Below are 27,546 nucleotides of genomic sequence, written 5' to 3'. Positions count from 1 at the left end.
AAAACAAACAACAAAATTCAAATTATACATATATATGTATATATATTTATATAAAAAGACTAATAATAGTGTGATCTGTATCAAATAGCTTCTCCTGGTTCTGCTATCATCTGAACAAGATTGTAGAGGCATATATCATATTCCATTAAACAAATGATGCATCGGAGAGTGTTTTTGTAGTTAAGAGTACATGCTGTTCTCCTAGAAGACACAATTTATTTTCAGTGCCCTCATTGGGCTGCTCACAACTCCCTCTTACTCCAGATCTCTAACTCTAGGGCACTTTTCTGGCTTCCTTGGGCACCTGCACACATGTGGTGCACACACAGACACATAAATTTAAACATAGTTTTTTAAAAGGATACAAAAGATTGAAAATGTTTTTGAAAATATTTTATGCGATTGGGCATGGTGGTGTGTCATTAATTCTAACACTTGGGAGGCAGAGGTAGATGTTTCTTGAGTTTGAGGCCACACTGGTCTACTTAGCAAGTTCTAGAGCTGCCAGGGTTATATAGTGAGATTCATATTCGTGTGTGTGTGTGTGTGTGTGTGTGTGTGTGTGTGTGAGTGTATGTGAAAAATAAGTATGCTTGCCATTTATGGAAATGTACAACTGTAATCCCAGTACTCTTTGAGGTGGATGCAATCAGAATTATGGCCGTCCTTTGCTGCATAGCATGTTTGAGACCAACCCAGTTAATATGAAGGACTATGTGGGAAGCCCCGTCTTTCACTCTAAAAATGAGTAAAAATCAATATAAATTTTATTAGTTAGAATGTTGGTTTCATTTTTGACAGACTCTAACACGTGAACAAAGGGAAGGAGCCTTCTCCAATTTTTCCATTTCTGAGGAGACTATAAAGCTTCTAAAAGGTACTGTGATTTTTCATGTCATTGAAAATCTGCTGCTAATTTTATAAAACTCTGATTCCTTTTCTGACCAAAAGAATTTAAAAAACAAATAGCCCTCTCTTTTTAATTGCAGTTATTTCTACATCATTCTTTTCATTATTCTGACTTGTTTTAACTGTAAGAGTTACCTGTATTTGTCAAACCAGACCATTTTATTCTAATTCCTGTTTGGGGTAGGAATAACTGTAACCATTACTAGATAGTGTGTCTTTAGGCAGTCATGGAGGAATACGGATTGTCATTTTCAAATGAATTAATTTTTTTCCTAATGCTAGTCACAAATTTTAATGAAATCTCATTTTACAGGTCGAGGGGTAACATATCTCTTTCCTATTCAAGTTAAAACCTTTGGTCCTGTATATGAAGGAAAAGATTTAATTGCTCAAGCCCGGACAGGAACAGGAAAGACATTCTCTTTTGCCATACCCTTGATTGAAAGGCTCCAAAGAAATCAAGAAACAATTAAAAAAAGCCGCTCACCAAAGGTAACGGTTATTAAGGGAGTAAAAGCTCTTAATGAAGAGGGTCAGAGGAAAAGCAATCTTTTGGTTTGGTTTTTTTGTTTTTGTTTTTCTTGGTGCTGGAATCAAACCCAGGGCCTTGTGCATGCTAAGCTCATGCTCTCCCACTGAGCTGTACCCTAAAACCTGAAACAATTATACCAGACCCAGAGTCAGTCTACACCTTCCCCATAGAGTCATTACCTGTTTTTCATAAAGTTAAATTTTGATTCCAAAAGTAAAAATTTGTTTTTTTTCACATAGAAAAAGTTCAAGTAAAGCTAAATTACATTAGTTAATGAACACAAATGTACTCTCTCTGGATGTATAGACATCTTCTATAAGTTTGTGTTACGAAGTCAGTTTACCTTATAGAAGTATTTTTATTTAGTATATTTAGTGACTTTCTCTTTTCATTCCCGACCTTTGCTTACAAATAATAAATTTTCCAATAAGGTATTCACTTGGTAATTCAGTAAATATTAAATATTATTTCACAGGTTGACTTTTTATGAAGAATATTATACCAATGAAATTGCTATTTTTGGGTTCTAGAGATATGACTTAATTTATTAACAGTAAAATCAATTAACAGAGGGAACTAGTAAAATTCTAGTCTAAAATTTGACATTTTTAGAACCTGTGTGCAGTTTAAGGTTTGTAACAGTGAAGAAGAAAAGTCATCATAATGATTTGAACAGGTATGTTTGTGCTTTCAAATACTCCTAATGTTACATTATAGAAGCAAATTCACATGTATATGGATGGAATGATATCATAATGGCTTAGGATCAGCTACCATGTCATATTTGCTGTAATGGTTTTACAAGATATGTTGTTTTTCTTCGTTGAAATTAGGGAAAGTTACAAGAAATGCAGATAGGAAACAGTTGCACCCTACCTTAGTCTGTCAGAAGGCTGTTCCTGATATCACAGCTCCACTACTTCAAGTAGAACCTTGGGCAAGAGTTATAACTTCATTGTCACTCAAGTTCGTGTCTATGAAATTGGGATCTTAATGCCACCTCATCTATTTTATGACTAGTCACAATCACTAATTCATACCAAGCTCAAGCACTGACTTTACTGTACTGGTTTCTTAAAGTGCAGCGAATACAGTGACTCACCTGATGGGAACTTTTGCTAGATAGTCGCGGATAATGTACATTGTCTGTCTGTCTATAGAGATCTGTATTCTAGGGGAGTAATATAAATTTGAAGGAGAAAGAATAAAGAGGGACAAGGAAATAATAAAAATGCTTGGGAACCTCATTTAAAAAGTCTCTTATATTTTATTTTTTTGTTTGTTTTTTGAGATAGGATCTCATGTAGCCCAGGCTGGCCTTGAGGTCACTATCTAGTTGAGGACAATCCTTTTGCCTCCCAAATGCTAGGATGGTAAGGGTACATTACCACACCTTTTTCATGTAAAGCTAAGGAGTGGACACTAGACTTTGTGCATGATAAACACACATTTTACCTGCTGAACTATTCCCAACCCTGGAAAATAACTTTTGAAATCTGATAAAATATGCTGTAGTAAATATAAGCTGTTCTTATTTTTGATATTTGTGTTCTCTGCTCTCATACCCCAGAACTGGGGATTAGATCACTAGTTCCTGCTAGATGATTGTTTTGCCACTAACAGTGTGCCCAGCTCTGTCTTTAAGTGCTTATGAAGTTAGTGTTGAGATTCTTACTCTAAATGCATCTTTACAGAAATGTTCTTTCAGGTTGAATTTACATCAGTCTTTAGAAAAGGTGTATTTTTTTTTTAAACTTCTTGTTCAGGTACTTGTTTTGGCTCCAACAAGGGAACTGGCAAATCAAGTAGCCAAAGATTTCAAAGATATAACTAGAAAACTCAGTGTGGCGTGTTTTTATGGTGGAACATCATATCAAAGCCAAAGTGAGTAAATATATATAATATAGTCTAAAGTTGTATTGATTTTAAGTCTAAAGAAATCATCTAAAACCATATATTTGGTTCTTAACATATTTATGGTGTTTTTCTCCTCACAGTTAACCACATTCGGAATGGTATTGACATCCTTGTTGGGACCCCAGGGCGTATCAAAGACCACCTGCAAAGTGGCCGTTTGGATCTCTCGAAGCTGCGCCATGTTGTGCTTGACGAAGTAGATCAAATGTTAGATTTAGGTTTCGCTGAACAAGTTGAAGATATTATTCATGAATCCTACAAAACTGGTATGTCCTAGTTGAAATAAGTATATTAGCAGCTGTTCTTTGATAAAAACTTATATTTTTTTTATTTCATAATTTTTATTACCCTGTCTCTTGGTAGTCTAACAAAATGAAAGTTATTTGGTATCATTTCCCTAAAGAAGCTATAAAAGCATGTTCTGCAATCATTCCATGTAGATTTACTAACTCATTCATTTCTTGGGTTCTTGTTCTTCTTAAATTCTTTTCTTCCTAGTTCAGTTTTCTTTTTGTTTCATTTTAAAAGTTTAATGGTTGCATTGAGGTTTGTATGTAAAAACTTGTCCCAAGTTTTTAATTTTTCCTTTTTTATTTTGTTTTGAAGTTTGGAGTGATTTTTAAAAGCTGGCTACATCATGGGACATTAAGAAAACATTTGAATTCTTTTTGTTTGTTTAAGATTCAGAAGATAATCCTCAGACCTTACTTTTTTCTGCAACTTGCCCACAGTGGGTATACAAAGTTGCCAAAAAATACATGAAATCCAGATATGAACAAGTTGACCTTGTTGGAAAAATGACTCAAAAAGCTGCAACCACTGTGGAAGTAAGTAGCTTTGCCAGCATGTAGATTTTAGCTTTTAATTGGTGTTTATATTTGAAAGTTGATGAAGCTAAACTCAAGCTTTAGGGACCTCTTGAAGCCTCACCTCTTTTCCTGCCCCTAGTAAGATACATAGTATTGCTGGGGACTGTAACTTCATATGTCAGGCTTTAAGTTCAGTTCCTAACTCTCAGAAAAAAAGATATATGTGTATTTCTGCAGTCTGAAACTTCAAGCAAGTAGGATAAGTAGGAGTGATGGGTGGGTGAACAAGGAAGCCCTAACTTAAAAGCAGCTGTCAAACCTGGCCAAAACTGTTACTGCTGTAGTGGCTGGGGTGATGGTCCATGTGCTGAGGAGACTGAGCCAGGAGTATCTCATTCTGTTGACGTCAGCAGAGTCAGCCTGAACTATAGTGTGGCAGCGTGAAGAGCTGTCCCCAAAAACAGTAACATATCCAAAAAATGAGAAAAGAAAGAAAACAATATGACAGAAGGCAGTTCTTATTAATGAGAAAGAGTATTTATTAGTGGGACCAGTGAGAATGTGGGTAAAGGTACCTTTGGGGAAGTCTGATGATCCGAGTTCCATCTCAGAGTCCAAATAGTCAAAGGAGAGAACTGACTTCTGCAAATTGTTCTCTGACCTCCACACATGCGCTATGGTATGCAAAGACAGACATGTAATAAATAAGGGTAATTAAAGCAAGATTTCTTTTTTTGGGGGGGTTTGTTTGTTGTTTGTTTTTTGAGACAGAATTTCTCTGTATAGCCCTAGCTGTCACTCTGTAGACCAGACTGGCCTTAAACTCAGACATCGGCCTGCCTATGTCTCCTGTGTGCTGGGTCTAAAGCTGTGTACCATCACAAAAGACAAAATATTTCAAAATGCTTTGTATAGAATCATATTATTTTAGGAGCTGGAGAGATGGCTCAGTGATTAAGAGTGCTGACTGCTTGCTCTTCCAGAGGACTCGGGTTCAATTCCCAGCACCCACATGGCAGCTCACAACTGTCTATAATTACAGTTCCAGGGGACCCAACAGTCATGGCAAAACATCTATACACATGAAAATTTAAAAAAAAATTTATACTATTTTAAATCAAAAATATGTAATGCTAAATGAATTCTTTAGTTATTTATAAACTGTAAACCCAAAGAAAAAATATTGACATGATTATTTCTTGAAAAGAGGACACATTAGCTGGGCGGTGGTGGCTCACGCCTTTAATCCCAGCACTCGGGAGGCAGAGGCAGGTGAATCTCTGAGTTTGAGACCAGCCTGGTCTAAAAGAGCTAGTTCCAGGACAGGCTCCAAAGCTACAGAGAAACCTTGTCTTGAAAAACCAAGAGAGAAAAGAAAAAGAAAAAGAACAGAAAAGAGGACACTGCAGTGCTAAGTGGTTAGAGGAAGCTTTATATATTAAAGACATTCTCAAATATCTACAGATACTGAATGGTATAACAAATATATACTTATTTTTAAGGCTTTTTAAAAATTCCTGTTTTTAGATTTTTCACTCCTACATTTGAAGTTCCAGCCATTATTTCATTTTCATGTGTCAAAGGCTGACCTCAGACTCATTTGTCGATGATAACCTTTAACTTCTGATCTTGCTACCTGGATCTCCCAAGTGTTAGGATTATAGGCAAGTGCTGCTACACTAGTTTTATTTCATGTTTATGAGTTTTTTGCCTGCATTTTTGGCATTGGATCTCCTGGAATTGGAATTAGTTGGTTGTGAGCTACCATGTGGATGCCCTCTTAACTGCTGAGATATTTTGCTGCTCCCAACTTTTTTTTTTTTTGAGAAAGGGTCTCACTGTGTAGCCTTGTTCTCATCTGAAACTTCCTTTGTTGACCAGGCTGGCCTTGAACTTGGGTTGTCTACCTCTTCCTTCCTAGTGCTGGGATTGAAGATATGTACCACCTCACCCAGCTGTTTGTTGAGTCAGTGTCTTGCTATGTAGCCCAGGCTGCTCCATATCTTGTCATCACAGTTCTTCTAGGTTTTGAAATTACCAGTGTGCTTTCATGCCTAACTCCCCTCCCTACCTTGTACTTTTTGTTTGAAAATAAAACAAAAATTTCCTGATTTATCTTAGTCTTCATTTTACTGCCATGTACCCCTGTTACTTCACATGTTGGTTAAATTGTGAGTTTGATCTGATTCAGGTTTTTTTCCTTTTTCTTTTTTGAGATAGATGAAGAAGATTTTGTTATAGGTGGTATAATTTTAGTTTTCTTTGTCCTTTTTGATTTTCTTTGCATGTAGTCTATAATTGTCATTTTACATTTATTTTTTAAGAATAATTTAAGCTGGGGTTGGTGGTGCTTGCCTTTAATTCCATTATTGGTGTGTGTATTGTGGGCATAGGCAGGCAGATCTCTGAGTAGCTCATTCTAGGCCAGCAGGGGCTAGTTAGTGAGACCTGTGAAAAACAAAGAAAGGGGATGAGGTTGGGGAGATGGCACAGAGTTCTTGGGTGATACACGCTCATGACACACAGATATACAAGCAAAGCATCCACATATATAACAAAAATAGGTAAATTGTAAAAATAAATAAAATTATATGTAGATAATAGGGCCAGTGAGCTGATCTAATGGGTAAAAGTGCTTGCAGCCAACCTGATGATGACCTGGATTTGATATGTGAGTCCTTGGACCTGCATTGTAAAAGAGAAGACTGACTCCCACAGGTTGTCTCTTTAGTTCTCTACATATACACCATAGCATGTGTTCATGTGCATACATGCTTATACTAAAAAACAAAAAGAAGAAAAGAAAGAAAGATAAACTGACTAACCAAAAAAAGACTTAAAATGTAGTATAACCTTTTCCAAACATTTTAATGTGTGAAATTTGTAAACATTTAGATAGTTTGGAAGACTTTTATAGTGGATACATTTATGTATATATGTACCCAGCTACTAGATCCTATTACTAATGTTTTATTTTATTTTTATATTTTAGTTTTGATTTTTTGGAGAGACTTGAAACTTGCTATGTAGCTAAGGATTGGTTGAACTCCTGATCTTTCTGCTTCCCACTCAAATTGCACCCTCCTCTTTATCTGTCTTCGAGGTTGGGTCTGCTATGTAATACCCTGGTGTGAACTCGGCAATCTGTCTCCTAAGTGCTGAGACAGCAGACAGGGAGACTGCACCACACCTGGCTTAATGCCTTATTTTGTTTATTACATATCTGCCCATTCCTATATCCATCTGGCTTTTATTTTATTTATTGTTTTTGGTGCTGGAGATTTAATGCAGGGCCCTGTCTCTTATCTAATTCAGTATCACCTAGTATTATATTCCTGACACATAACCACACTTCTATCTTCATCACCCCAAAATTCAACTTTGAAACTTTATGAATTATTCCCCATTCTGTCCTCCCCAGTAGACCCTGACAATAGTTAATCTTCTTTCTTTGTTAATATACCTGTTAATATAGTTCATATAAAAGTAATAATACAATAGGGTACATTTTTGTATCTGATCTAAAGCCAAATAATATTTATTTTCATCATCTCCCTTCCACCAGTAGGGATTGGCCCCAGAGCTTGTATATGTTAGTGAAATGTTCTACCATTCAGTTACATCCCTAGCCCTCCTGTTTGGGTTTCACTCTTAGACTAGGCTAGCCCTGAGATTACTGGTCAAGTATGTCTTACCAGTCCTGGCTAATGCAGTGCTGGGGATCTAATTCAGGACTTCATTTATGCTTGACAAACACTCTGCCAGCTGAGCTTATGTCCTCAGTATACTTTAAAAAATAATTTTTGAGGGTTGGAGAAATGGCTTAGCGGTTAAGAACATTGCCTGCTCTTCCAACGGTCTTGAGTTCAATTCCCAGCAACTGCATGGTGACTCACAACCATCTGTAATGAGGTCTGGTGCCCTCTTCTGGCCTGCAGGCATATACACAGACAGAATATTGTATACATAATAAATAAATATTTTTTAAAATAATTTTTGATGAAACCTATTTTGCATTTTTTTTTCCTTGAAGCATTTGGCTATCCAGTGCCATTGGTCTCAGAGACCAGCAGTTATTGGAGATGTCCTTCAGGTCTACAGTGGATCTGAAGGGAGGGCTATAATCTTCTGTGAGACCAAGAAGAATGTAACTGAAATGGCCATGAATCCACACATAAAGCAGGTAAGCTTTCTTTACACTCTTTCTAGATAATGGAGCTGTATCAGTATGCAAAAAAAAAAATGCACTCTTTGTGGACTAAACTTGATTATTCAAAACAGAAATTTGGGAAGATGATATAGTAAACTTTGTTGCCTATTAAATCATAATAGATTTGGTTGTTACCAAGCCAGGGCCTTATGCATGCTAGGTAAATAGTATACTACTGAGCCAGCCTCACCAAAGTTAAAAGTTATAGTATGGGGCTAGAAGATGCCACCATGGTTAAAAATACATAATGATCTTCCAAAGACCCAAGGCCGCTCTCAGCACCCAAACAGGCAGCTCACAACCACCTGTAATTCCAGCTCCAAGGGATCCCTCTTTGAGCACCAGTACTCACTTGCACATGCCTAAACACAGACACACAATACACATAAATGAAAGTAAAATAAATCTTAAAACCATAAAAAAAAGTGTTTTTGAGGTTTGTATGATATTAGGGAATTCTGTCAGTTTTCATTAGATTTTTTATTTATTTATTTTTGTTTTTGTTTTGTTTTGTTTTTTGTTTTTCGAGACAGGTTTTCTCTGTATGTCTTTGGCTGTTCTGGAACTAGCTCTTGAAGACCAGGCTGGCCTTAAACTCACCTCCGGAGTGCTGGGATTAAAAGCGTGCGTCACCACTGCCCGGCATCATTAGAAAATTTTTAACATGTTTTATATGTGTGTGTGCGTGCATACATGTATGCACAGATCCACAGAGACCAGAGGAGGACACCAAGCATCCTGCTCTGTCATTTTCTGCCTTAGTCACTTGAGACAGGGTCTCTCACTAAGGCTATCGCTAGACCAGCTGCTGGCATTTCTCCAGTGTTACTCCTGTCACCTGTCTTCACCACACGCCCCAGAACACTGGTGTTTACAGCTATGAACACAACAGTCATACCTAGTTTTTCACATTGGCTCTGGGGATTTGAACTCAGGCTTCTGCAGTGAGCCATCTCTCCATTCCTTTTTAAAGACATTTAAAATATGATTTAGAAAATATGGAAGTAGCTAGAATCAATTTTAGTTGGTAGGAATTTTGATTATTTAAATTGTGTTATAAGAAAGAATTATAAGCTTGGTGTGGTGAACATGCCAGGTTTCTGAATTCAAGTCCAATTCTTGTATTCTGAGCTCCACATGGATGCCATGGCATGTGCACTCTCTTCTACACAAAATGGATGAGTAACTATTAAAAAATGATTTAAGAAACAGAAAAGCAAGCAATCAACAGAAATGTTGTTGCCTAAGTATTTTATGTATACACACACAAATTAAACCCCTAAATAGTCATTCTGCATACAAACTAATAGTAACTTCTGACTAAGTAATGGCTGGAAAATTTCCCCAACATTTAGTAACACTTTACATTCAGAGGAGATGTACATGCTATCAAATACTCCTTTCTGATAAACAACTATAAGGAATGGCTGCTTGTTTCAAATAACCAGTAACTAGTGCTGTTGATGGAACAACAACAACAACAAAAAAGCGAACAATCCCAACTTGCCCATGCATAACTAACTTTTCATTGGAATGTAGTTTTTTTATATAATAGTATTTTTCTGCTCTTTATCTAGACAAGAATGCAAAGTAAGTCTTTTTAAGTAAAAAGCAATTACAGTTTGAGGACATGTCACACTTGCCTCTTTGGCCAGGACCATGCTTTTCATCTGATTCTTTCCTGTTCATGAGGAACATCCATCTTCACTGCTTTCTAGAATCCAGACCTGCAAAGCTGCTTGGTTGTCAGCATCATCTCTTTTCAGTCTGCTGTCATCACAGTCACTGTCAGATAAAGATTTTGTTTTTGGGGGCTGGAGAGAGATGGTTCAGGTGGCTCAGTGGTTACGGTCACTTCCTGCTCTTGAAGAATATATAACTTTTGTTTCTAGCACTCCTGGCAGCTCACAACTGTCTGTGACTCCCAGTTTCAGGTGATCTGACCATCTGATCCCTTGACTTCCAAAGGCACCAGGCATGTATGTACATGGTGTACACACATACATGCAGACATTTAGACATACACATAAAATAAATACTCTTTTTTGAGACAGGGTTTTTCTTTGCAGCCTTGGCTATCTTCAAACTCTTTCTGTTTAGCAGACTTGCCTTGAATTTATAGAGATCTGCCTGCCTCTGCCCCTGACTGCTGAGATTAAAGGTGTGCACCACCACTGCCCAGCAAAATACTTTTTACAAAGGTGTGTGAATGTTTAAGCCAGACATGTTGGTGCACTTGGGAGACAGAGGCAGGCAGATCTCTGAGTTTGAGAACAGCCTGGTCTACAGAGCTATTTCCAGGACAGCCAGGGCTACACAGAGAAACCATATTGAAAAAAAACCAAAATGAGTAGATCGAACAAAGAAATAAGGAAGAGGGAGGAAGAGAAGGTGTGTATGTGTTTGGTTGGGGGTTCCAGATTATTTCCTCCTTCCAAATGTAACTATGTTCATGATAGTATTTACCTTATAATCATTGACTTATTCCCACTCATTTCAGAAAAACGTTATTTCCAGTCCCAACTCTCATCTTTTCACTTTGTTTTAGCAGTAGTTTTGTTCAAATACTTGTAGTTTGTTTCCCAAGTTATATTTCTCACCCAGACTCCTTAGCCCAAATGTTTCTTTTTATATCAGTTTGATTTCTTTTTCAAACATTCTCTTTTTAAAGATTTATTCATTTATTATATATACAGTATTCTGCTTTCACGTATGCCTGCATGCCAGAAGTGGGCATCAGATCTCATTATAGATTCTCATGAGCCACCATGTGGTTGCTGGGAATTGAACCCTGGTCTTCTGGAAGAACAGCCGGTGCTCTAACCAGCCTATCAGTTGATTTCTTGATATTGTCCAGATCTCAACTTCAGTGACGCTTTCCCCTCAATATTATAGTCTCCTCTTGTTACTCTTATGTGTAATGGGATGTTTCTTGTCCCGACCGTTCAGTCCCAAATAACTGACTCAGAGGCTGAATGTAAATTATCAATGCTCAGCCAATAGCTTTGGCTTGTTACTAGCTGTCGCCACCACCACCCTGCCAAAGCTTACTTTTAATTAACCCAAACAAACAGAAAAGCTGAGCATTGATATTTGTAATCTCCCGCATTCAGGAAGCTAAAGCAGCAGGATATTGAGTTTGAGGCTAACTTGGGCGATATTTCAAGGTTGTCTATAAAACAAAAGGAATTAGAGAAACATGTTCAGTCCAACATGTAGCTCAGTGATTGAAATGTTTGTTCCTCCTAGGATGAACAAAGGATTCAATCCTTGACACTGTGGAAATATAATAGAATTTGAATAAACTATCTTTCAAACTATTACCAATTAATTACTTCTTAGAGGCTGATATTAAATAAGATTTACATTTTATGCAGTATAATTTCTGCAATGTTTTGGGTTTTAACTTTTTTACATTTATTTATGTATTTTAGTGTTTGAACACATGTACTCATGCCAATGTAAATGTGGAGGTCAGGGGACAACTTGTAGGATTCTGTTCTTTCCTTCTGTTTAAGAATCATAAATTGAAAAAAAAAAAAAAAAAAGAATCATAAGTTGGGGGCCTGGAGAGATGGCTCAGTGATTAAGATCACTGACTCCTCCAGAGGTCCGGAGTTCAATTCCCAGCAACCACATGGTGGCTCACAACCATCCACAATGAGATCTGGAGCCCTCTCCTGGCCTGTAGGCATACGTGCAGACAGAATACTGCATACATAATTAATAAATAAATAGATAGATAAATAAATAAATCATTTTTTAAAAAATTATGCATTGTTCTTAAATATAAAATTGAAAAGTAAAACAAGGGCACAGACTGAATGATGTTGGAATACCAAGTTATAGATATGAGATGTACACTTATTTTTTTGCTTTTTTTCTAATAGAATGCCCAGTGTTTGCATGGGGACATTGCACAGTCACAGAGAGAAATTACCTTGAAAGGCTTCAGAGAAGGTAGTTTTAAAGTTTTGGTGGCAACCAATGTGGCTGCCCGTGGCTTGGACATTCCTGAGGTTGACTTGGTGATTCAGAGTTCTCCTCCACAGGTAGGAAATGGGGTTTAATTTAAACAATCAGAATAGTTTTGTAAATGTTACTTTATTTATGAAGTGCTGCTTTTGATATGAAAAACATGTCTTTCATTTGTTGTTGATCTTAACCTCTGTTAAGATGGTATTACATTGATACCACCCTTATAAATAAGTGATTTTATTGTTTGCATCTGAAGATTAATCAACACAATCATACAAGGAGCCAGAAATGGTGGCACATAGTTACAGTCCAGTACTTGGGAGGCAGAGGCTGAAGGGTTACTGCATGTTCCAGGCCAGCCATTGGTACATACCGAATTCCTGCACAGAACCAAAGAACGATGGCAATAACATAAATATCTCATTAAGGAATTTTAAAAAGTTTCATATACAGAACTCTAGTGTATGCGGGTAAATAGCTGCTTTATAAATAGCTGCTTTTTAAAATTTAATCTTTTAAAATTAAAATATAATCACATCATTTCTACCTTCCCTTTTCTTCCCCCAATCCCTCCCAGATACGTCTATTGTGTTCTCAAATTCATAGCCTCTTTTTGTGCACACACACAAAGACATACTCCTAAATATATAAATAGAATCTTCTTGGTCCTTACGTTACTCTTGTGTATATGATTCCAAGACTGACCTCTTGGTATCAGATAACCAACTGGAGGGTTCTTCCCTGAGGAAGACTGTTTCTCTTCATGTTCCTTAGTTGCCTATAGTTTCTTGTCTAGGATTGGAGCCCTGTGAGATTTCCTCTCTTTTTGTCATGTCTGTTGAAGTTGTCCTTGTTCAGGTTTGGATTAATAGCTTTTAAAATCTCTTTTTATTCCAGAATTCTAGGATATAAATTACTCATGATGTTGTAAAGTACAGAAGAATTGAATGTATTTTTGCTTTTTTTGAGAAATGGTTCTCCAGGCAGAGCTGGAGCTCTTTTTAACACAAGGCTGACCTTGAACTTGATGCTCAGCAGCCTCCTAAGTACTGGGATTATAGGCCTGGACTACCATGCCTAATTCTGAGTACTGATTACAGATATGCATCATGGCTGGCTCACTTGTCAAGTTTATAAAATGAATTTTCTTTTTTCTTCTTAGGATGTTGAGTCCTATATCCATCGCTCTGGACGTACAGGTAGAGCTGGCCGGACGGGAATTTGTGTATGTTTTTATCAGCCAAGAGAAAGAGGACAGCTGAGATATGTGGAACAGAAAGCAGTGAGTAAAGTGAAATTGTCTCAACTGTCTTACCTAATGGTGCCATAGAAGAGAGTTTTTACGTTTGATCTTACAAATACACCTACCCAGTATTTCTCACCTTAAGCTACATTAGGATGTTAAATGTGTGGAGAGCTAAATTTGTATTAGTTTTAAGACTTTGTTTTATACAGTTTTTATTGTGAAGCCAGAAGACCTGACATACTCCTTTTTTCTTGGAATTTCTCCCTTGATACTAAAGTTGAAAGTGTGTTAATGGTTCCAGTATCATCTAAGCATTGTGAATTGGCAACTGACTCTCACTTGGCATTGCTGTTTTAGTTAGGTTCATAATACTATAGCCAGTTTCATTAAAAATGCATTTTGTATGGCCTGTATTTTCTTGTAGTCTCACATTTTACCTTTATGCTTATTTCCATATACTAATATATTTTATAAAATTAAAATGATAAGAAAAATGTTGACAGATTAAAATGACATCTTTTTCTCTTTTTGAATTGGCTTTGTTTTCCAAGTGAAATTCCATAATTTAACTAAGGGACAATTTTTTAACTTTTTTTGTTTGTTTTTTCTTTTTGGAATAGATGACTTGTTAGAAAAAGCAATTTTTTTTTTCATCTGCTAGGGCTTGGAAATCTTTAAGTCCAAGAAATGGAAATTCAACAAACTATATTAATTTAGAAATTAACTATGACGACTTCCTTTTTCTTTAATGTAATTCTTTCATTTTCAGGGAATTACTTTTAAACGTGTAGGTGTTCCTTCTACAATGGATTTAGTTAAATCTAAAAGCATGGATGCCATCAGGTATGCTTTCTGACCTTGCTGAGTAATTTCTCTTCTGTATTAGGCTGTTCATCTTTAAGCTCTCCTAGTTCAATATGAGAAAATTTTAGTCAAGGGTTTTGCCAGAAGACATTTAGTTACATTATTATATGAAAATGTTACTCTTTCTTTTCCAATGATGATCTTGCCTTTACTTTTTGCCCTGTATCTTGACCAAGAACATTTACTATTTTTAAACCATAGGTCTCTGGCCTCTGTTTCTTATGCTGCTGTTGATTTTTTCCGACCATCAGCTCAAAGACTGATAGAAGAGAAAGGGGCAGTGGATGCATTGGCTGCAGCATTAGCTCACATTTCTGGTGCATCAAGCTTTGAACCACGATCTTTGATCACCTCTGACAAGGTAGAAAAGTGTGGAAGTGTATATTTGGCTAGAGAAGGTTAAAACGGAGCTGTTGCAGTTATAGAGTACATTACTGAAATACTGCATTTGATTCCTTCAATAGATTAAGATTTCATTGCTGTTTTTTTTTTCTTTTTTCTCTCTAGAAAAATCTTTCTCATCTTGTATACACTCTTGCAATCCCAGAACTAGTACTAGTACAATCAACAACATTTACCATCCATCTTAATTCAACAACTGTTAATACTGTGTAACATATGCTTTATATTCATATGTACTTTTTTTCCTTTGGTAAACTGAAAGTTGAAACATGAAGACATCATTCCTAAATATTTCAACTTGTATCTTCTAAAAATAATGATATTCTACTTAATGACAGTATCACAGTCGAATCTGCTTACAAAGATGGTTCTGTATCAGTCTTCTGATATCTATAGTTAGATTTGCTTCTGCCCATACAAAACATAGCTCTCACTCCAAAAGGAGTATGAGATAGTTTTATTTTCAGCTATATGTGAGTTAGCATAAATTTGGATTTAAGTGACTGTGGAGGATGTGTGCCACCATGGAAGTGGTTACGTGTGCTTTCATAGTTGCAGAACAAAAAGTCATTAATTGGAGAATTTGCTACATACACTGATGAGGACATCAGGTAGGCAGGTAACAGCCAGGTGGGAAAAAAAAAATCTCTTTTACATCTTAAATGTTACTTGATAATATTCCTAGCTTTTGGTAGAAGCTATTGGTCTGCTAAGATTGTAAAGTTCTTTTGTTTTGTTTTACCTGACAATACCTAGAGGATCCCTAAAAACTCAATAGATGCTTTATAAAATAATATTTAGCCAGGAATTGTGGGCATGACTGGAATTTCAGTATCCAGGGGGCTGTTAGCACGGACTACATACACAGCTAAACTTGTCTCAAAACCAAACAAGCCAGAAGTGGTAGCTCATGTTTGTAATACCAGCACTCAGGAAGCAGACAGTAGACTGAATTTTGAGACTACCCTAGTGGACATAAAGGCTTTAGACCAGCCAGGGCTACATACTGAAAATCTGTCTAAAAAATAACCCCATGAATATTTGTGTGCCACTGGCTGGCCTAAAACTCACAGAGATTTCCTGTTTAGGCATGCACTAGCACACACCAACCTGGGTATTTTATTTCTGGAGACAAGGTCTTGCTATTTATCCCAGGTTTACCTTGAAGTCTCAACAATTCTCCTGCTTCAGTCTCTCAAATAAAAAACAATTTTAAAACTTACTTTTAAAAGAAAATGTTAAGATACTTCATAGATCATATACCACTAATTCTAGTTCCATAAAAGAATTCTTTGACCACAGAGGTGGCCACATTGCAATCACATTTGGGAAGCAGAGGTAGGAGAATGTTGCAAGTCTGAGGCCAACCTAACCAAGAATCTTTTAGTAGATAGATCATCTAGCTTTTAATTAAATATCTTGGCAACAATGTACAAATGGCTTGAAATTCCTCTTATGGAATGGACCATATTTGATGTCTTAATTTTTTTTTTAAATTTTATTTTATATCTAAGAGTCTTTACCTGAATGTTTGTATATGCACCGTGTGTATGCAGTGCTTTCAAAGCCAGAAGAGGGCAGCACATTTGGGACTGTGGTTACCACTGGCTGGTTATTAGCCACCTTCTGGGTACTAGGAATTGAACAGGGTCTTTTGGAAGAGCAGCCAGTGCTCTTAACCTCTGAAAATCTCTCCAGCCTGCAGCCATTGCTCCTGGTGTCTCTAACTCTGAAGTCTTTATCGTGAATGTCCCATAATGTGTGTCCTACAGAGTATTCTGCTTGCTGCCTGTGTGACTTCATTTTTTATCACTGTCTGGATTTCTCTGCCTGTCTGAATCCGTTTGACTTTACTTCTACATTAATTCACTCCTGCAAAGACTTTTAGGCTTACTCATCTTCTCAGCCCCTTCCCCTTAGGCTGTGTGGCTTCCTCCTTTATTTTGACCTCTGCTTAAATACCATCATACTGGAGAAATCATTGCTGATCACTGGTCCTCTCTTCACTTTTTTACATTCCCCAGTCCTGCTGTGTTATTCTTTATGATATGTATCAATGGTATTTTATGTCCTTTGTTACTATCTCCACTTTACCCCCACCACAAGAAAGCCATGTCTGTGAGAGAAAATATTTGTTTGTTATTAAATCTCTAGCCCTTGGCAAGGTCTAGGGAACATGATAGGAGGTAGTCATTAAGTATGTGCTAGGTAAAATATTTCTTGTGTTTCATGATGGTTCTTTTGCTGTCCAATGCCGCTTCATGGACTTTTTTTTTTTTTTTTTTTGTGGTTGTCCTCCAGAAATTTGGAGATTTTGATGTTTTCGTTTTTCACTGTTAAGTAACTGAATTTTAATGTTTCCTTATTCCTCACTACTTTTTCCCAACTCTTCCTGTGATGCTGTGGTCTAATCGTGTCTCGTAACACATAGAGCATAGCCTCTGTGTGGTCTGTAACAGCAGTGAACAGCACATGGTGCTTTCAGTGATGTGTGCAGCCTTCTAGTACTGTTTGAGAGAAGTGAGTTTTCAGTAGCCATGTTGCGTGTAGGCATACTGCATGGGATCTGCGTAGTTAAATCAGGAAGGATCATAGAGTTCAAACTTCATTGTCCTGCTGCTGAATTTTTCCCAAGATAATAGGACTTTTTATTTCTAAAGGGGTTTGTGACCATGACTCTGGAAAGCCCAGAAGAAATACAGGATGTCAACTGTGCTTGGAAAGAGCTTAACAGAAAGCTGAGTAGTACTGCTGTGTCTCAAGTCACCAGAATGTGCCTCCTAAAAGGAAATATGGTAGGTTTCTCTAGATAGGAAGCATTCTAGCCAGTTACTGATAATATTCACAAAAACTTCATAGATTTGGGATTAAATAATTGGTATCTTCCTTCAGAGTTGTAAGTCATTCAGCCTTGTTTGACTAATACCTTACTTTTTTGAGACAGGGTATTCCTGTGTAGCTAGCTCAGGCTGGCGTTGGACTCAGGGTCCTCCCTGGGATTGTAAGCAGATAACAGCACACCTGCCTAAGATTTAAGTGATCTAAGTCTCTGCAATGATTTATTTACTACGTGTAGTTGTGTGTGTTTGTTTTTAATTTCTGTGTCACAGTTGAACAGCTCTTAAAATTTAGAGAACATGGACTATTTTTGTTGTTGTCTGCTATTGGCTGCTAATGTGAGGGTCTTTTCTTTTGACAAAGACGGTATTTTATAGTAGCCCAGAAAAGCCTTGAACTCTTGCTCCTCTTCATTCTACTTTCCAAGGACTGAGGTTACAAGCATGTAACCTACTGTGAATTACTGTAAATTACTGTGAAGCTGTTTTGTTTGTTTTTGTTTTTTGATACAAGGTCTCTTTGCATAAGCCTTGGCTGTCCTGGAACTGACTATGTAGACCAGGCTGCTTCACAGACATCTACCTGCCTCTGCCTCCATATTGCACCACCACATTCAGTTTAAAGTTTAATCTTAGGAATTGACTTCTTTTAGTGTTTGAGAGAAAATAACTCAGATTGTTTATCTTACATTACTACATAGGTGAATCTCAGTGAGTTCTAGGCCAGCCTAGTCTTCAGAGCTAGTTCTAGGATAGCCAAGACTACACAAAGACCTTGTCTCAGCCGGGTAGTGGTGCACACACACCTTTAATCCCAGCGCTCAGGAAGCAGAGGCAGGTGGATCTCTGCTTTGGACACCACCTTGGTCTAAAGAGCTAGTTCAAGGACAGGCTCCAAAGCTATAGAGAAACCCTGTCTCAAAACAAACAAACAAACAAAAATCTTAAGTCTTTTGCAGTGGTAGAGTTTGACCCACTGACTTGCATGTGATAAGCAAGTACTATACCTCAGACCCGTGTTCCCAGCTTCTCACTAATGTTTTAAAGAACTTTATTAAAAGAACCATTTTATTTCTGTCTGTCTTTTTTCTTCAAGACAGGGTGTCTCTTGTGAAGTTCTGACTGTTCTGAAACTAGCAATCCACCAGCCTCTGCCTCTTAAGTGCTGGGATTAAAGGCTTATGCCACCACTGCCCAGCTAAAAGGACCATTTTCTAAGGGACATGGGACAATTATAGTATCTACAAAAAATATTCTAGGTACTTCAGAGTCTTATTAGTTATACTTGGTTCTATCTGAGATGAGAAACTATAGTAAGTACTACAGATCATCTGTGCTCTTGTGTCACCTGCTTTGATCTTGTAAACAGTCATGGGAAACATACTTTTTAAAAGCAAAATGCAACAAATATTAATTAGTAACAATTAACTCATCTATCTAAATAAAAATCTTTTTGTTTTTCTTTTAGGGTGTTTGCTTTGATGTTCCTACAAATGAGTCAGAAAGATTACAGGTATTCAAAAATTTTTATCTTTTAAATAACTGAGTATGTTTCTTTAAAAGATTATTTTGAAAAGCCAAAAAAAATTGTTTGAAATCTTAGAGTCATTTATCATGCCTAAATCAATTAAGAAAGTCCTTAAGCTAGGTGGTGATGGCACATGCCTTTAATCCAAGCACTTGGGAGGCAAAGACAGGCAAATATGAGTTTGGCACCAGCCTGGTCTATAGAGCAAGTTTCAGGACAGGCTTCAGAGCTACAGAGAAACCCTGTCTTGGGAAAAAAGAAAAGAAATATTGCCTGTCCCATAACTAATTTTTTAAAAATTTATTTATTACATTTATAACATTTTGCCTCCATGTATCCCTGTAGGTCAGAAGAGGGCACCAGATCTCATTATAGATGGCTATGAGACACTATGTGGTTGCGTGCTGGGATTAAAGATGTGCAGCACAGCTGCCCAGCTTTGTTTATGGGTTTTATTTTGCATTTCTGTTAATCCTGTATATTCCTTTAACAGGCAGAATGGCATGACTCAGACTGGATACTCTCAGTGCCAGCCAAATTACCTGAAATTGAAGAATATTATGATGGAAACACATCTTCCAATCCCAGACAGAGGGGCGGCTGGTCAGGTGGCAGGTCAGGCCGTTCAGGCCGATCTGGTGGTCGATCTGGTGGCCGATCAGGTAGACAGAGTCGACAGGGGAGTCGGTCAGGAAGTCGGCAAGATGGTAGAAGACGAAATGGGAACAGAAATCGCTCAAGAAGTGGGGGCCATAAGCGGAGTTTTGACTAAGTATTTGATAGTTAATCTTCCAGTGTGAGCTTGCCTATTTCTGTCTAATCATGTATATTATTCACCAAAAATTAGGTCATCATAGTTGAGGTATTTGTCTGTAATTTGCAAAGAAGTTGGTCGTATTTTTTTAAAAAGTATTTCACAAGAATGGTTTAAACAAATCTACTTATCCAGCTATACCTTTGAATTAAAAAAAAACCCTTTTATTGGTCTGTTTTCATTCTGTGTCCAGAATTTTCTCAGTGTAATCTTTTAAAATATCTTCTACAATGTGGTAATCTTTTGATTCAGGCATGGTTTCTCTGTGTAGCCCTGGCTATCCTGGAACTCACTCTGTAGACCTGGCTGGCCTAGAACTCAGATCTGCCTGCTTCTGCCTCCCGAGTGCTAGGATTAAAGGTATGTGCCACAAGGTGTGGTATATTAATGTTAGGTTATACATCTATGGGTCATGTGATAAGACAAAGCCTTTTCTACATTAAGGATTGTTAACTGTTTGTAGTGGGGAACTGCGGGCAGGCCTGTTTTTCACCTCCCCCGGCTCCCGCACGGCTAGCTTAGTCCCAGAAATAACAACACACAAATTGTATTCATTTAAGCACTGCCTGGCCCATTATCTCTAGAGAGTTAGTTACTGACTAACTCTCATATCTTGATATTAACCCATTTCTAATAATCTGTATAGCACCACGAGGTGTGGCTTACCGGGAAAGATTCAGCATGTCTGACCTGGTGGCTGGCTCCATGGTGTCTGCCTCACAGCCCTCTTCCCAGCATTCTGTTCTGTTTACTCCGCCTACCTAATTTTCTGTCCTATCAAAGGGCCAAGGCAGTCTCTTTATTGACCAATGAAAATAACACAATAGACAGATAACCCTCCTCCATCAACTGTTGACATGTCTGGTGAAATGTACTGGTTTAACTTAATACACAGATTTAGGTAGATAGGTATGAAAGCAATATACACTCCCTAATTTATCAATCATTTATTGAATGTCTGTATATCTATTCTGGCAGTCACGAGGGCACACATTTATAAATAGGGATAGTCATTAGTTTTATAAAACTCACTGTCCAGCAATCAGCCAGTTACAGACATGAATGAATAAAGACTAAAACTAAACCAGGTGTGGAATGCATAGGACTATGGTGTATCTATGCAATTTGAAGATCAGGAAGTCTTTTTACAAGAAAATCTGACACATCACTTGTATGTGTGTATATATAAACACATGTATAAAGAGAGAAAATAGTTTTGTGGATTTTTTTTTTAAAGTTTTTTTTGTAGCCTAGACTGGCCTCCACCACCAGCCAGATGACTTTAGAAAGGTGAGGGCTTGTAGGCAGAGAGAACAACATATACAGGAATCCAGAGAATAAGTCTGAAGACACACAATTTAGAGTGGTTTTCATAGGGGAGAAGGAAGAGAGAAGATTGAGTAGTTAAGAGTATCCAGTGTTGAAAGCCTTATCTTTGTTGTTAGGATGTTCCATTTTGACTGAGTACAATAGAAAGAACATTACAAAGGTTTTAAGGTCAGAAATGATTGGTTTTTAAAAAATTATTAATATTAGGGGTTTTTATTAGTATTTTGTGTATTTTGCTTGCATGTATATATCTGTGTACTATGGTTACGCTTGGTACTATCTGAGGTTAGAAGGTGGTATTGGATCTGATGTTTGTGAACTACCATGTAGGAGCTGGGAATTGAACCCAGGTTCTTTAAGAAAGAAAGAGAGAGAGAGAGAGAGAGAGAAAGAAAGAAAGAAAGAGTACTCTCAGTTGCTGAGCCATTTCAGTCCTGAGGAATAACGTCATTAGGTTTGTATTTCAGAAAGATTACTGGCTTCATGGAGATGTACACATTGGAGGACAGCTAGACTGTAGGCCAAGAGACCTCTGAAGATTCTATAGGAGGACTGGGGATGTAGCTGAGTAGTGGAGTACTTGGCTAGCTGGTAGGGAAAGGACTCAGTTCTTAACACTGAAAGAAAAAAAGTTGTAGGAGTAATTCAATATAGAGAGATGCTGGTGAGCCAAACTGATTAGTAATGTTTTATGTGATGAGAACCAATGCACTTGAGAATTATCCATCCAAAATCATAGCTAGAATACTACATAGTGGTATGAGGGTTATGTGTGTGTGTTTTGGTCCCCCCCCCCCCCCAAACAAGGTTTCTCTGTAGCCTTGGTGCCTGTCCTGGAACTAGCTCTTGTAGACCAGGTTGGCTTTGAACTCACAGAGATCCGCCTGCCTCTGCCCCCCCCCCCCCAGTGCTGGGATTAAAGGTGTGTACCACCACTGCCCGACTTAGTGGAGTGAAGGTTTAAGCCCCCCCAAAAGCCCAGTTTCTTAACTATTATCCAAAATTAGTGGCAGTGGATATTAAGAAATACGGGTAAGCTAGGTATGGTGGTACATGCTTTTAATCCTGGTACTCAGAAGCAGAGGCAAGTAGATTTCTGAGTTTGAGTCCAGCATGAGAGCTACATGGTGAGACCTTGTCTCAAGAAACAAGTAACACGATTTTAGGGGATAGAATTGTTGGGACAAATGTTAGTTGGACTAGAAGATGAGGGATACAAGGGAAGGATTTGTCATCAGGATACTGAGAAGTAAAGAGACATGGGAAGAAGTAGGGATATAATTCATGGTTACATATGTGTGTGTGTGGTATACATATATTTTTATATTTTTATTATTTATTTTGAAGACTGGGTCTCTACATATCCCTGGCTGTCCTGGAACTCACTATGTAGACCAGGCTGGCCTCAAACTTAAGAGATCTGCCCGCCTCTGCCTTCCAGTACTGGGATAAAGGTGACCATCACATCTGGCTATTAGGTATATTTTAATTTGAGTAGACCCCATGAGAGTCTTAAGAAGAGATAAACAGTGGGCAGTTGGGTTTACAGGTCTAAAGCATAAGGTTTCTTACAGAGACATAGGTTTGGGAATAATAAAGTTGTATTCCATATAAATGCAGTTATCCAAGGAAAGCATTGTAAAATTTGAGACTGAGGAAAAAACCAAGAGATACTTCTTGCATGAGGGGAAGGAGATCTCATTGACAACACTGAGGGCAGAAAGCTCACCAATAGCAGGCTTTCAAAGGAAATGAGGAAGCAAGTCCGAGCTCGTCAGTAAATTGACAAAAAGAACCATCACTGGAGTGGTGAGAGTAGAAGCACAGACAGTGGGCGTGGTGGCACATGCCTGTAACTCCAGTATGTCCTTCTAGAGTAAGAGACCGGATGGTTGGAGGTGCTCGTGGGATATATTTTAAGACTCAAATCACTCCAGGCGGTGGTGATTATCGCCTTTAATTCCAGCACTCAGGAGGCAGAGGCAGGTGGATCTCTGTGAGTTCGAGGCCAGCCTGGTCTACAGAGTGAATTTCAGAACAGGCTCCAAAGCTACACCGAAACCTTGTCTCAGAACAAAAAACCAAAAAGACTCAAGTCAGATATGCACCAAGACTGAAGAGCTCTTGATAGAAATTTGGCCATGGGTAGGAGAGAGTAAATCAAAGCTGTGAGTAGAACACAAGATGGCTAGGATTTTTGTGCACGAGGATGGTGGTCGGATATGTATCTGATTCATGCTGAAATAATATGAAGAGTCCAGAAAGGAGAAATTTAGCAAGATTCCTATAAAAACTCAAATGAATGAGGAGATCATGCACAGGCTAGAAATTTTAGCTTCGGGTGGCAGTGCCTTTCAATATTTTGTTAGGAATAAAACATGTATGCAAGTCTGTGGTTGCTGAGGTAAAAAGTCGAGGTTAGACATGCAGTGGTTAACATCAGAAGAATGAAGTGGTTTCCCTAGGCAACACAGCATTCTCATTCTGTGTGGGAATGGAGATGGGAGCAGGAGACTGACGATGGTGGCTTCTCTTAGAAATGAAAAGATTGGCCAAGCAGATTGGCAACATGATTAATGTCTGTGGCATCTAGACTGACGTGCAGATAGAAGTGACTACAATGTGGTGGGCCAGGGGACTGAAGGTCTGAGAGCTGGAGAGGTTTGCAATCTAAAGAGTAAAAGAGGGACTGGAGTGATGGCTTCAGTGGTTAAGGGAGCACATACTGGTCTTGCAAAAGACCCAAGTTCAATTCCCAGCACCCACATCAGGCAGCTCATAACTGCCTGTAACTCCAGCTTTGTAACTCCAGCTTTGGGTGACCCGAAACACGCACACACAGAGATCTAAAAAGAACGTGGATTAAAAATAGAGTAGGTAAGGAAGAGATTGGTGGGTCTCTGAGTTGGGAGCTAAACTGATCTATACATAACACGCCAGATCAGCCTACATAGTGAGACTGACTGAGTATAAAAAGTGGAGCAGAAATGGGTTGAGGAAACAGGCACATGGAATGAGGGAAGGAACCGCATGGGCATGGGCAAGCTGGAGGGGTGCCCTTCTCTCCAAGAGCTAGACTTCAGGTCAGCCAAGGAGGGAAAATGTGTCTGCTAGACTAAGCAGTCATGGGGGGATAGTGGGCTGCACTTACGTGATTATGAGCTCTAATTTCACACTCAAATCTCTACTACAGTGCCCGAGTACCAGTACATTCAGTCAGATGATACTATGTCCATGGTGTCCCAAGCAATGTTTTGGGTGAATGAGGAGTGCCTGGTTTCTGCCCTCAGAAGATCAGAATCTAGTGAAATAATAGGACATAAAAACCTAAATTAATGGCAGTGCCATGACTGGCAAGTTCAGAGAGTAAGAATACCCAGCCCAGAAATCCAGAGATAAACTGAGCTTCATTCAGCAGGTGTTAAACAGAAAAAGGGTGGTGGTAGGTGGTTTGTGACCAGTGAGTTAAGAGATGGCTCAGTTTAAGAGGAATACTGTGAAAAACTGAGTTCTGATCCCAGCACCCATGTCAAGTGGCTTACAACTATTGCCTTTACTTCCAGCCTCAAGACATCCAATGTCATCTTCTGGACTCCAAGGGCAAAGAGGGCATGTGCACAACCACACAGAGACCCATAAACATACACAACCATCAAAAAGGCTGGGAATGGCCATCTAGGCAAAAGCACATTATAGCTAAAGAAACTAACACTGTCTAAGTATTTATTGTCAGCTATGAGTAGCACCTATTGCTGTAATGTTTGCTGAGGAGAGCAGTGGTAAGTACAACGCTGGAGGGGTTTCTGAGCCTTGATCAGCCACTGAGGGGATTTGTGTGACAGACTGAGAGATAAGCTATAGGTAAATGCTAGCGAGGTGAATCTAAAGGATCTAGACACTAAAGATTGCCTTTCCTGTCATCAGGGATTCTAACAAAATTAAATAATTTCTATTTTAAAACGAAATATAGCCAGGTGTAGTGACAGACACCTGTAATCCCAGCACTTGGGAGGCAGAGGCAGGAAGTCTGATCTACAAAGTCAGTTCCAGGACAGCCAGGGCTGTTACACAGAGAAACCATGACTTGACAAACCAAACCAAGCCAGGCAGTGGTGGTGCATCCCTTTAATCTCAGTACTCAGGAGGCAGAGACAGGTGGATCTCTGTAAGTTCAAGGCCTGGTCTACAGAGCAAGTTCCAGGACAGGCTCCAAAGCTACAGAGGAACCCTGTCTCAAAACAAAAAACAAACCAAACAAAACCACCACAAAACAGCCACAGTGACGCACTAGGGAGGCAGAGACAGGTGGAGCTCTGTTGAGTGAGAGAGAGAGCTAGAGCTACATAGACCTTGTCCCCAGAAATAATCTTTTTAAAACATGATTTGTATGTACGTGTTTATGTGAACGCAGGCACATACATAGCAGGGCATATATGTGGAGGTCAGAGTACAACTTTGAGTGCTGGTCCTTGCTTCCACTCTCTTTGAGACAGGGTCTCTTTGTTCCTGTGTTCTACACTTCCCAAGCACCTTCCCATATACCCATTATCATGGCAGTGTGGTAGTGTCAATAATGTTAATATTTTATTTCCATTATATGAAAGTAAGAGACAAAAAATTATTTCGGGCTCTCTCTAAGCTTTCTCTTGTCCCTGCACTCTCTCTTCCCTTCCCCCAATTTTCCTCAACCGAATGCTCCGAATAAAGACGTGACCAGGGAAGGAAAAAAAAAATTATTTCGGGAACATTTTCCATTTCCAGCCTTCTGAGGTTTACCTCAAACCCAAAGTCCAAAGCAGCAAAGCTCAACATTTGAATCCAGAATTTCTACTACACTTTGATGTCTCCCCATTAATACTGCGATGGGCATTTTCTTAGGACCTGTGAGATGGTTTAGCTGGCAAAAGTGATTGCTATTTCATGATGCAATCCTGAAGAACTGGGTTCTATACTTAAAACCCATGTAAAGGTGGAAGAGATGCACTTTCTACTCTCATTTTTTCCAAACTACTAAGATAAATGTCTCCCAATTATTTGAAGATCTAAGAAGCTTAAAAACTTATCACCAGGGGCTGGAGAAATGGCTCAGAGGTTAAGAGTACTGACTGATCCTCCAAAGGTCCTGAGTTCAATTCCCTGTAACCACCTGTGAGATCTGATGTCCTCTTCTGGCTACAAGGAAACATGGCAGACAGAGCACTGTATACATAATAAATAAAATAACTCTTAACAAACAAACAAACAAAAAAAAACCACTGGTGTGGTGGTATAAATTCGTAATGCCAGCATAGGCAGATCAATGAGTTTAAGGCCAGTCAGGGATGTTGCAAGAGCAAAAACTAACATTCTCACAGATCATTCAATTTGCTACTTTCATCTTACTCAATGGAGGTTGTGAATCATACAACACAGGCATCACTGGGAACCCATTCCTAGCCTGAAGGCCCTATTAAGGCCTTCAAACATTTGTCCATCTCTTCCATCAGACTATATTCCTTGAAGACAGGCAAGTCTTGGGTATTGTGAATTCTAGCCCTGTTTCTCACATTTGACAGGAAGAATGCTCGGGAAGTTTGTTAGTGCACACATGAGTAAAAGACTATACTTTTCTGGAAAAAAATTGGGGGCGGGGTGGAGAGCTGTGGAGACAGGCTCTCACAGGACGTCTAGCTGGCCTTGAAGTACGCACACCAGGACAGACTCACATTTAGAGATTTGAGCCCCTCCCCCTTGCTCCTGAGTGCTGGGATTAACACCGTGCACACCTACACCCTGCCAATTCTGGTTCTTTTCAATTGTTCATATTGTACGGTGTGTAAATGGGTGTCTTGAGTGCCACGGCGCGCGCGTGTGTAAGAACAACTGTGCAGCCGGTTCTGGATTCCAGGGATCTTAAATTCAGGTCACGAGACCTGAGCTATATCGCTGGTACCTGAATTCTGGAGCTCACCAAGGCACCAGGGGTTGGCTGTCACCTCCATCAGTTTTCCACACAGGATTCAGGATACACATCGCAAGACTGCCGGTAAACCCAGATTTGATAAACGGAGGCAGCAGGCTTAGGCTTAGGTCGTCATCCAGTTCTAGCTGGCTAGACGTATTTATCTCACAGGGCCGGTGGGAATCCAGCTCTAGTTAAACGAGAATACCAAGAGTGCCTCCACGCTACAC

General features: G+C 38.7%; 1 protein-coding gene and 1 long non-coding RNA gene across 2 annotated transcripts in view; one reads left to right on the top strand and one right to left on the bottom strand.

The window, feature by feature from the left end:
- The window catches only part of Ddx50 (DExD-box helicase 50), a 26,596-nt gene extending 6,369 nt beyond the window's left edge, over nucleotides 1-20,227 (top strand). Inside the window, exons 3-15 of the mRNA XM_048451630.3 lie at nucleotides 802-877; nucleotides 1,223-1,401; nucleotides 3,208-3,325; nucleotides 3,439-3,624; nucleotides 4,040-4,185; nucleotides 8,201-8,350; nucleotides 12,268-12,429; nucleotides 13,518-13,637; nucleotides 14,371-14,444; nucleotides 14,667-14,826; nucleotides 17,528-17,662; nucleotides 19,173-19,217; nucleotides 19,726-20,227. Of these exons, the coding sequence (XP_048307587.1) occupies nucleotides 802-877; nucleotides 1,223-1,401; nucleotides 3,208-3,325; nucleotides 3,439-3,624; nucleotides 4,040-4,185; nucleotides 8,201-8,350; nucleotides 12,268-12,429; nucleotides 13,518-13,637; nucleotides 14,371-14,444; nucleotides 14,667-14,826; nucleotides 17,528-17,662; nucleotides 19,173-19,217; nucleotides 19,726-20,004 (1,830 nt within the window). The 3' untranslated portion in view covers nucleotides 20,005-20,227. The remainder of the gene's footprint in view (nucleotides 1-801; nucleotides 878-1,222; nucleotides 1,402-3,207; nucleotides 3,326-3,438; nucleotides 3,625-4,039; nucleotides 4,186-8,200; nucleotides 8,351-12,267; nucleotides 12,430-13,517; nucleotides 13,638-14,370; nucleotides 14,445-14,666; nucleotides 14,827-17,527; nucleotides 17,663-19,172; nucleotides 19,218-19,725) is intronic.
- On the bottom strand, nucleotides 5,580-27,546 carry LOC146890828 (uncharacterized). The gene is made up of 2 exons (XR_015735474.1): nucleotides 27,308-27,546; nucleotides 5,580-10,162 (listed from the first exon to the last, which is right to left on the bottom strand). It is a non-coding gene; the product is annotated as an uncharacterized LOC146890828 (long non-coding RNA).

This window comes from Myodes glareolus, chromosome 18 (genome assembly GCF_982192425.1).
Source record: "Myodes glareolus chromosome 18, mMyoGla1.1, whole genome shotgun sequence".
Classification (NCBI taxonomy): domain Eukaryota; kingdom Metazoa; phylum Chordata; class Mammalia; order Rodentia; family Cricetidae; genus Myodes; species Myodes glareolus.
This window is presented reverse-complemented; position numbering and strand designations above follow the sequence as displayed.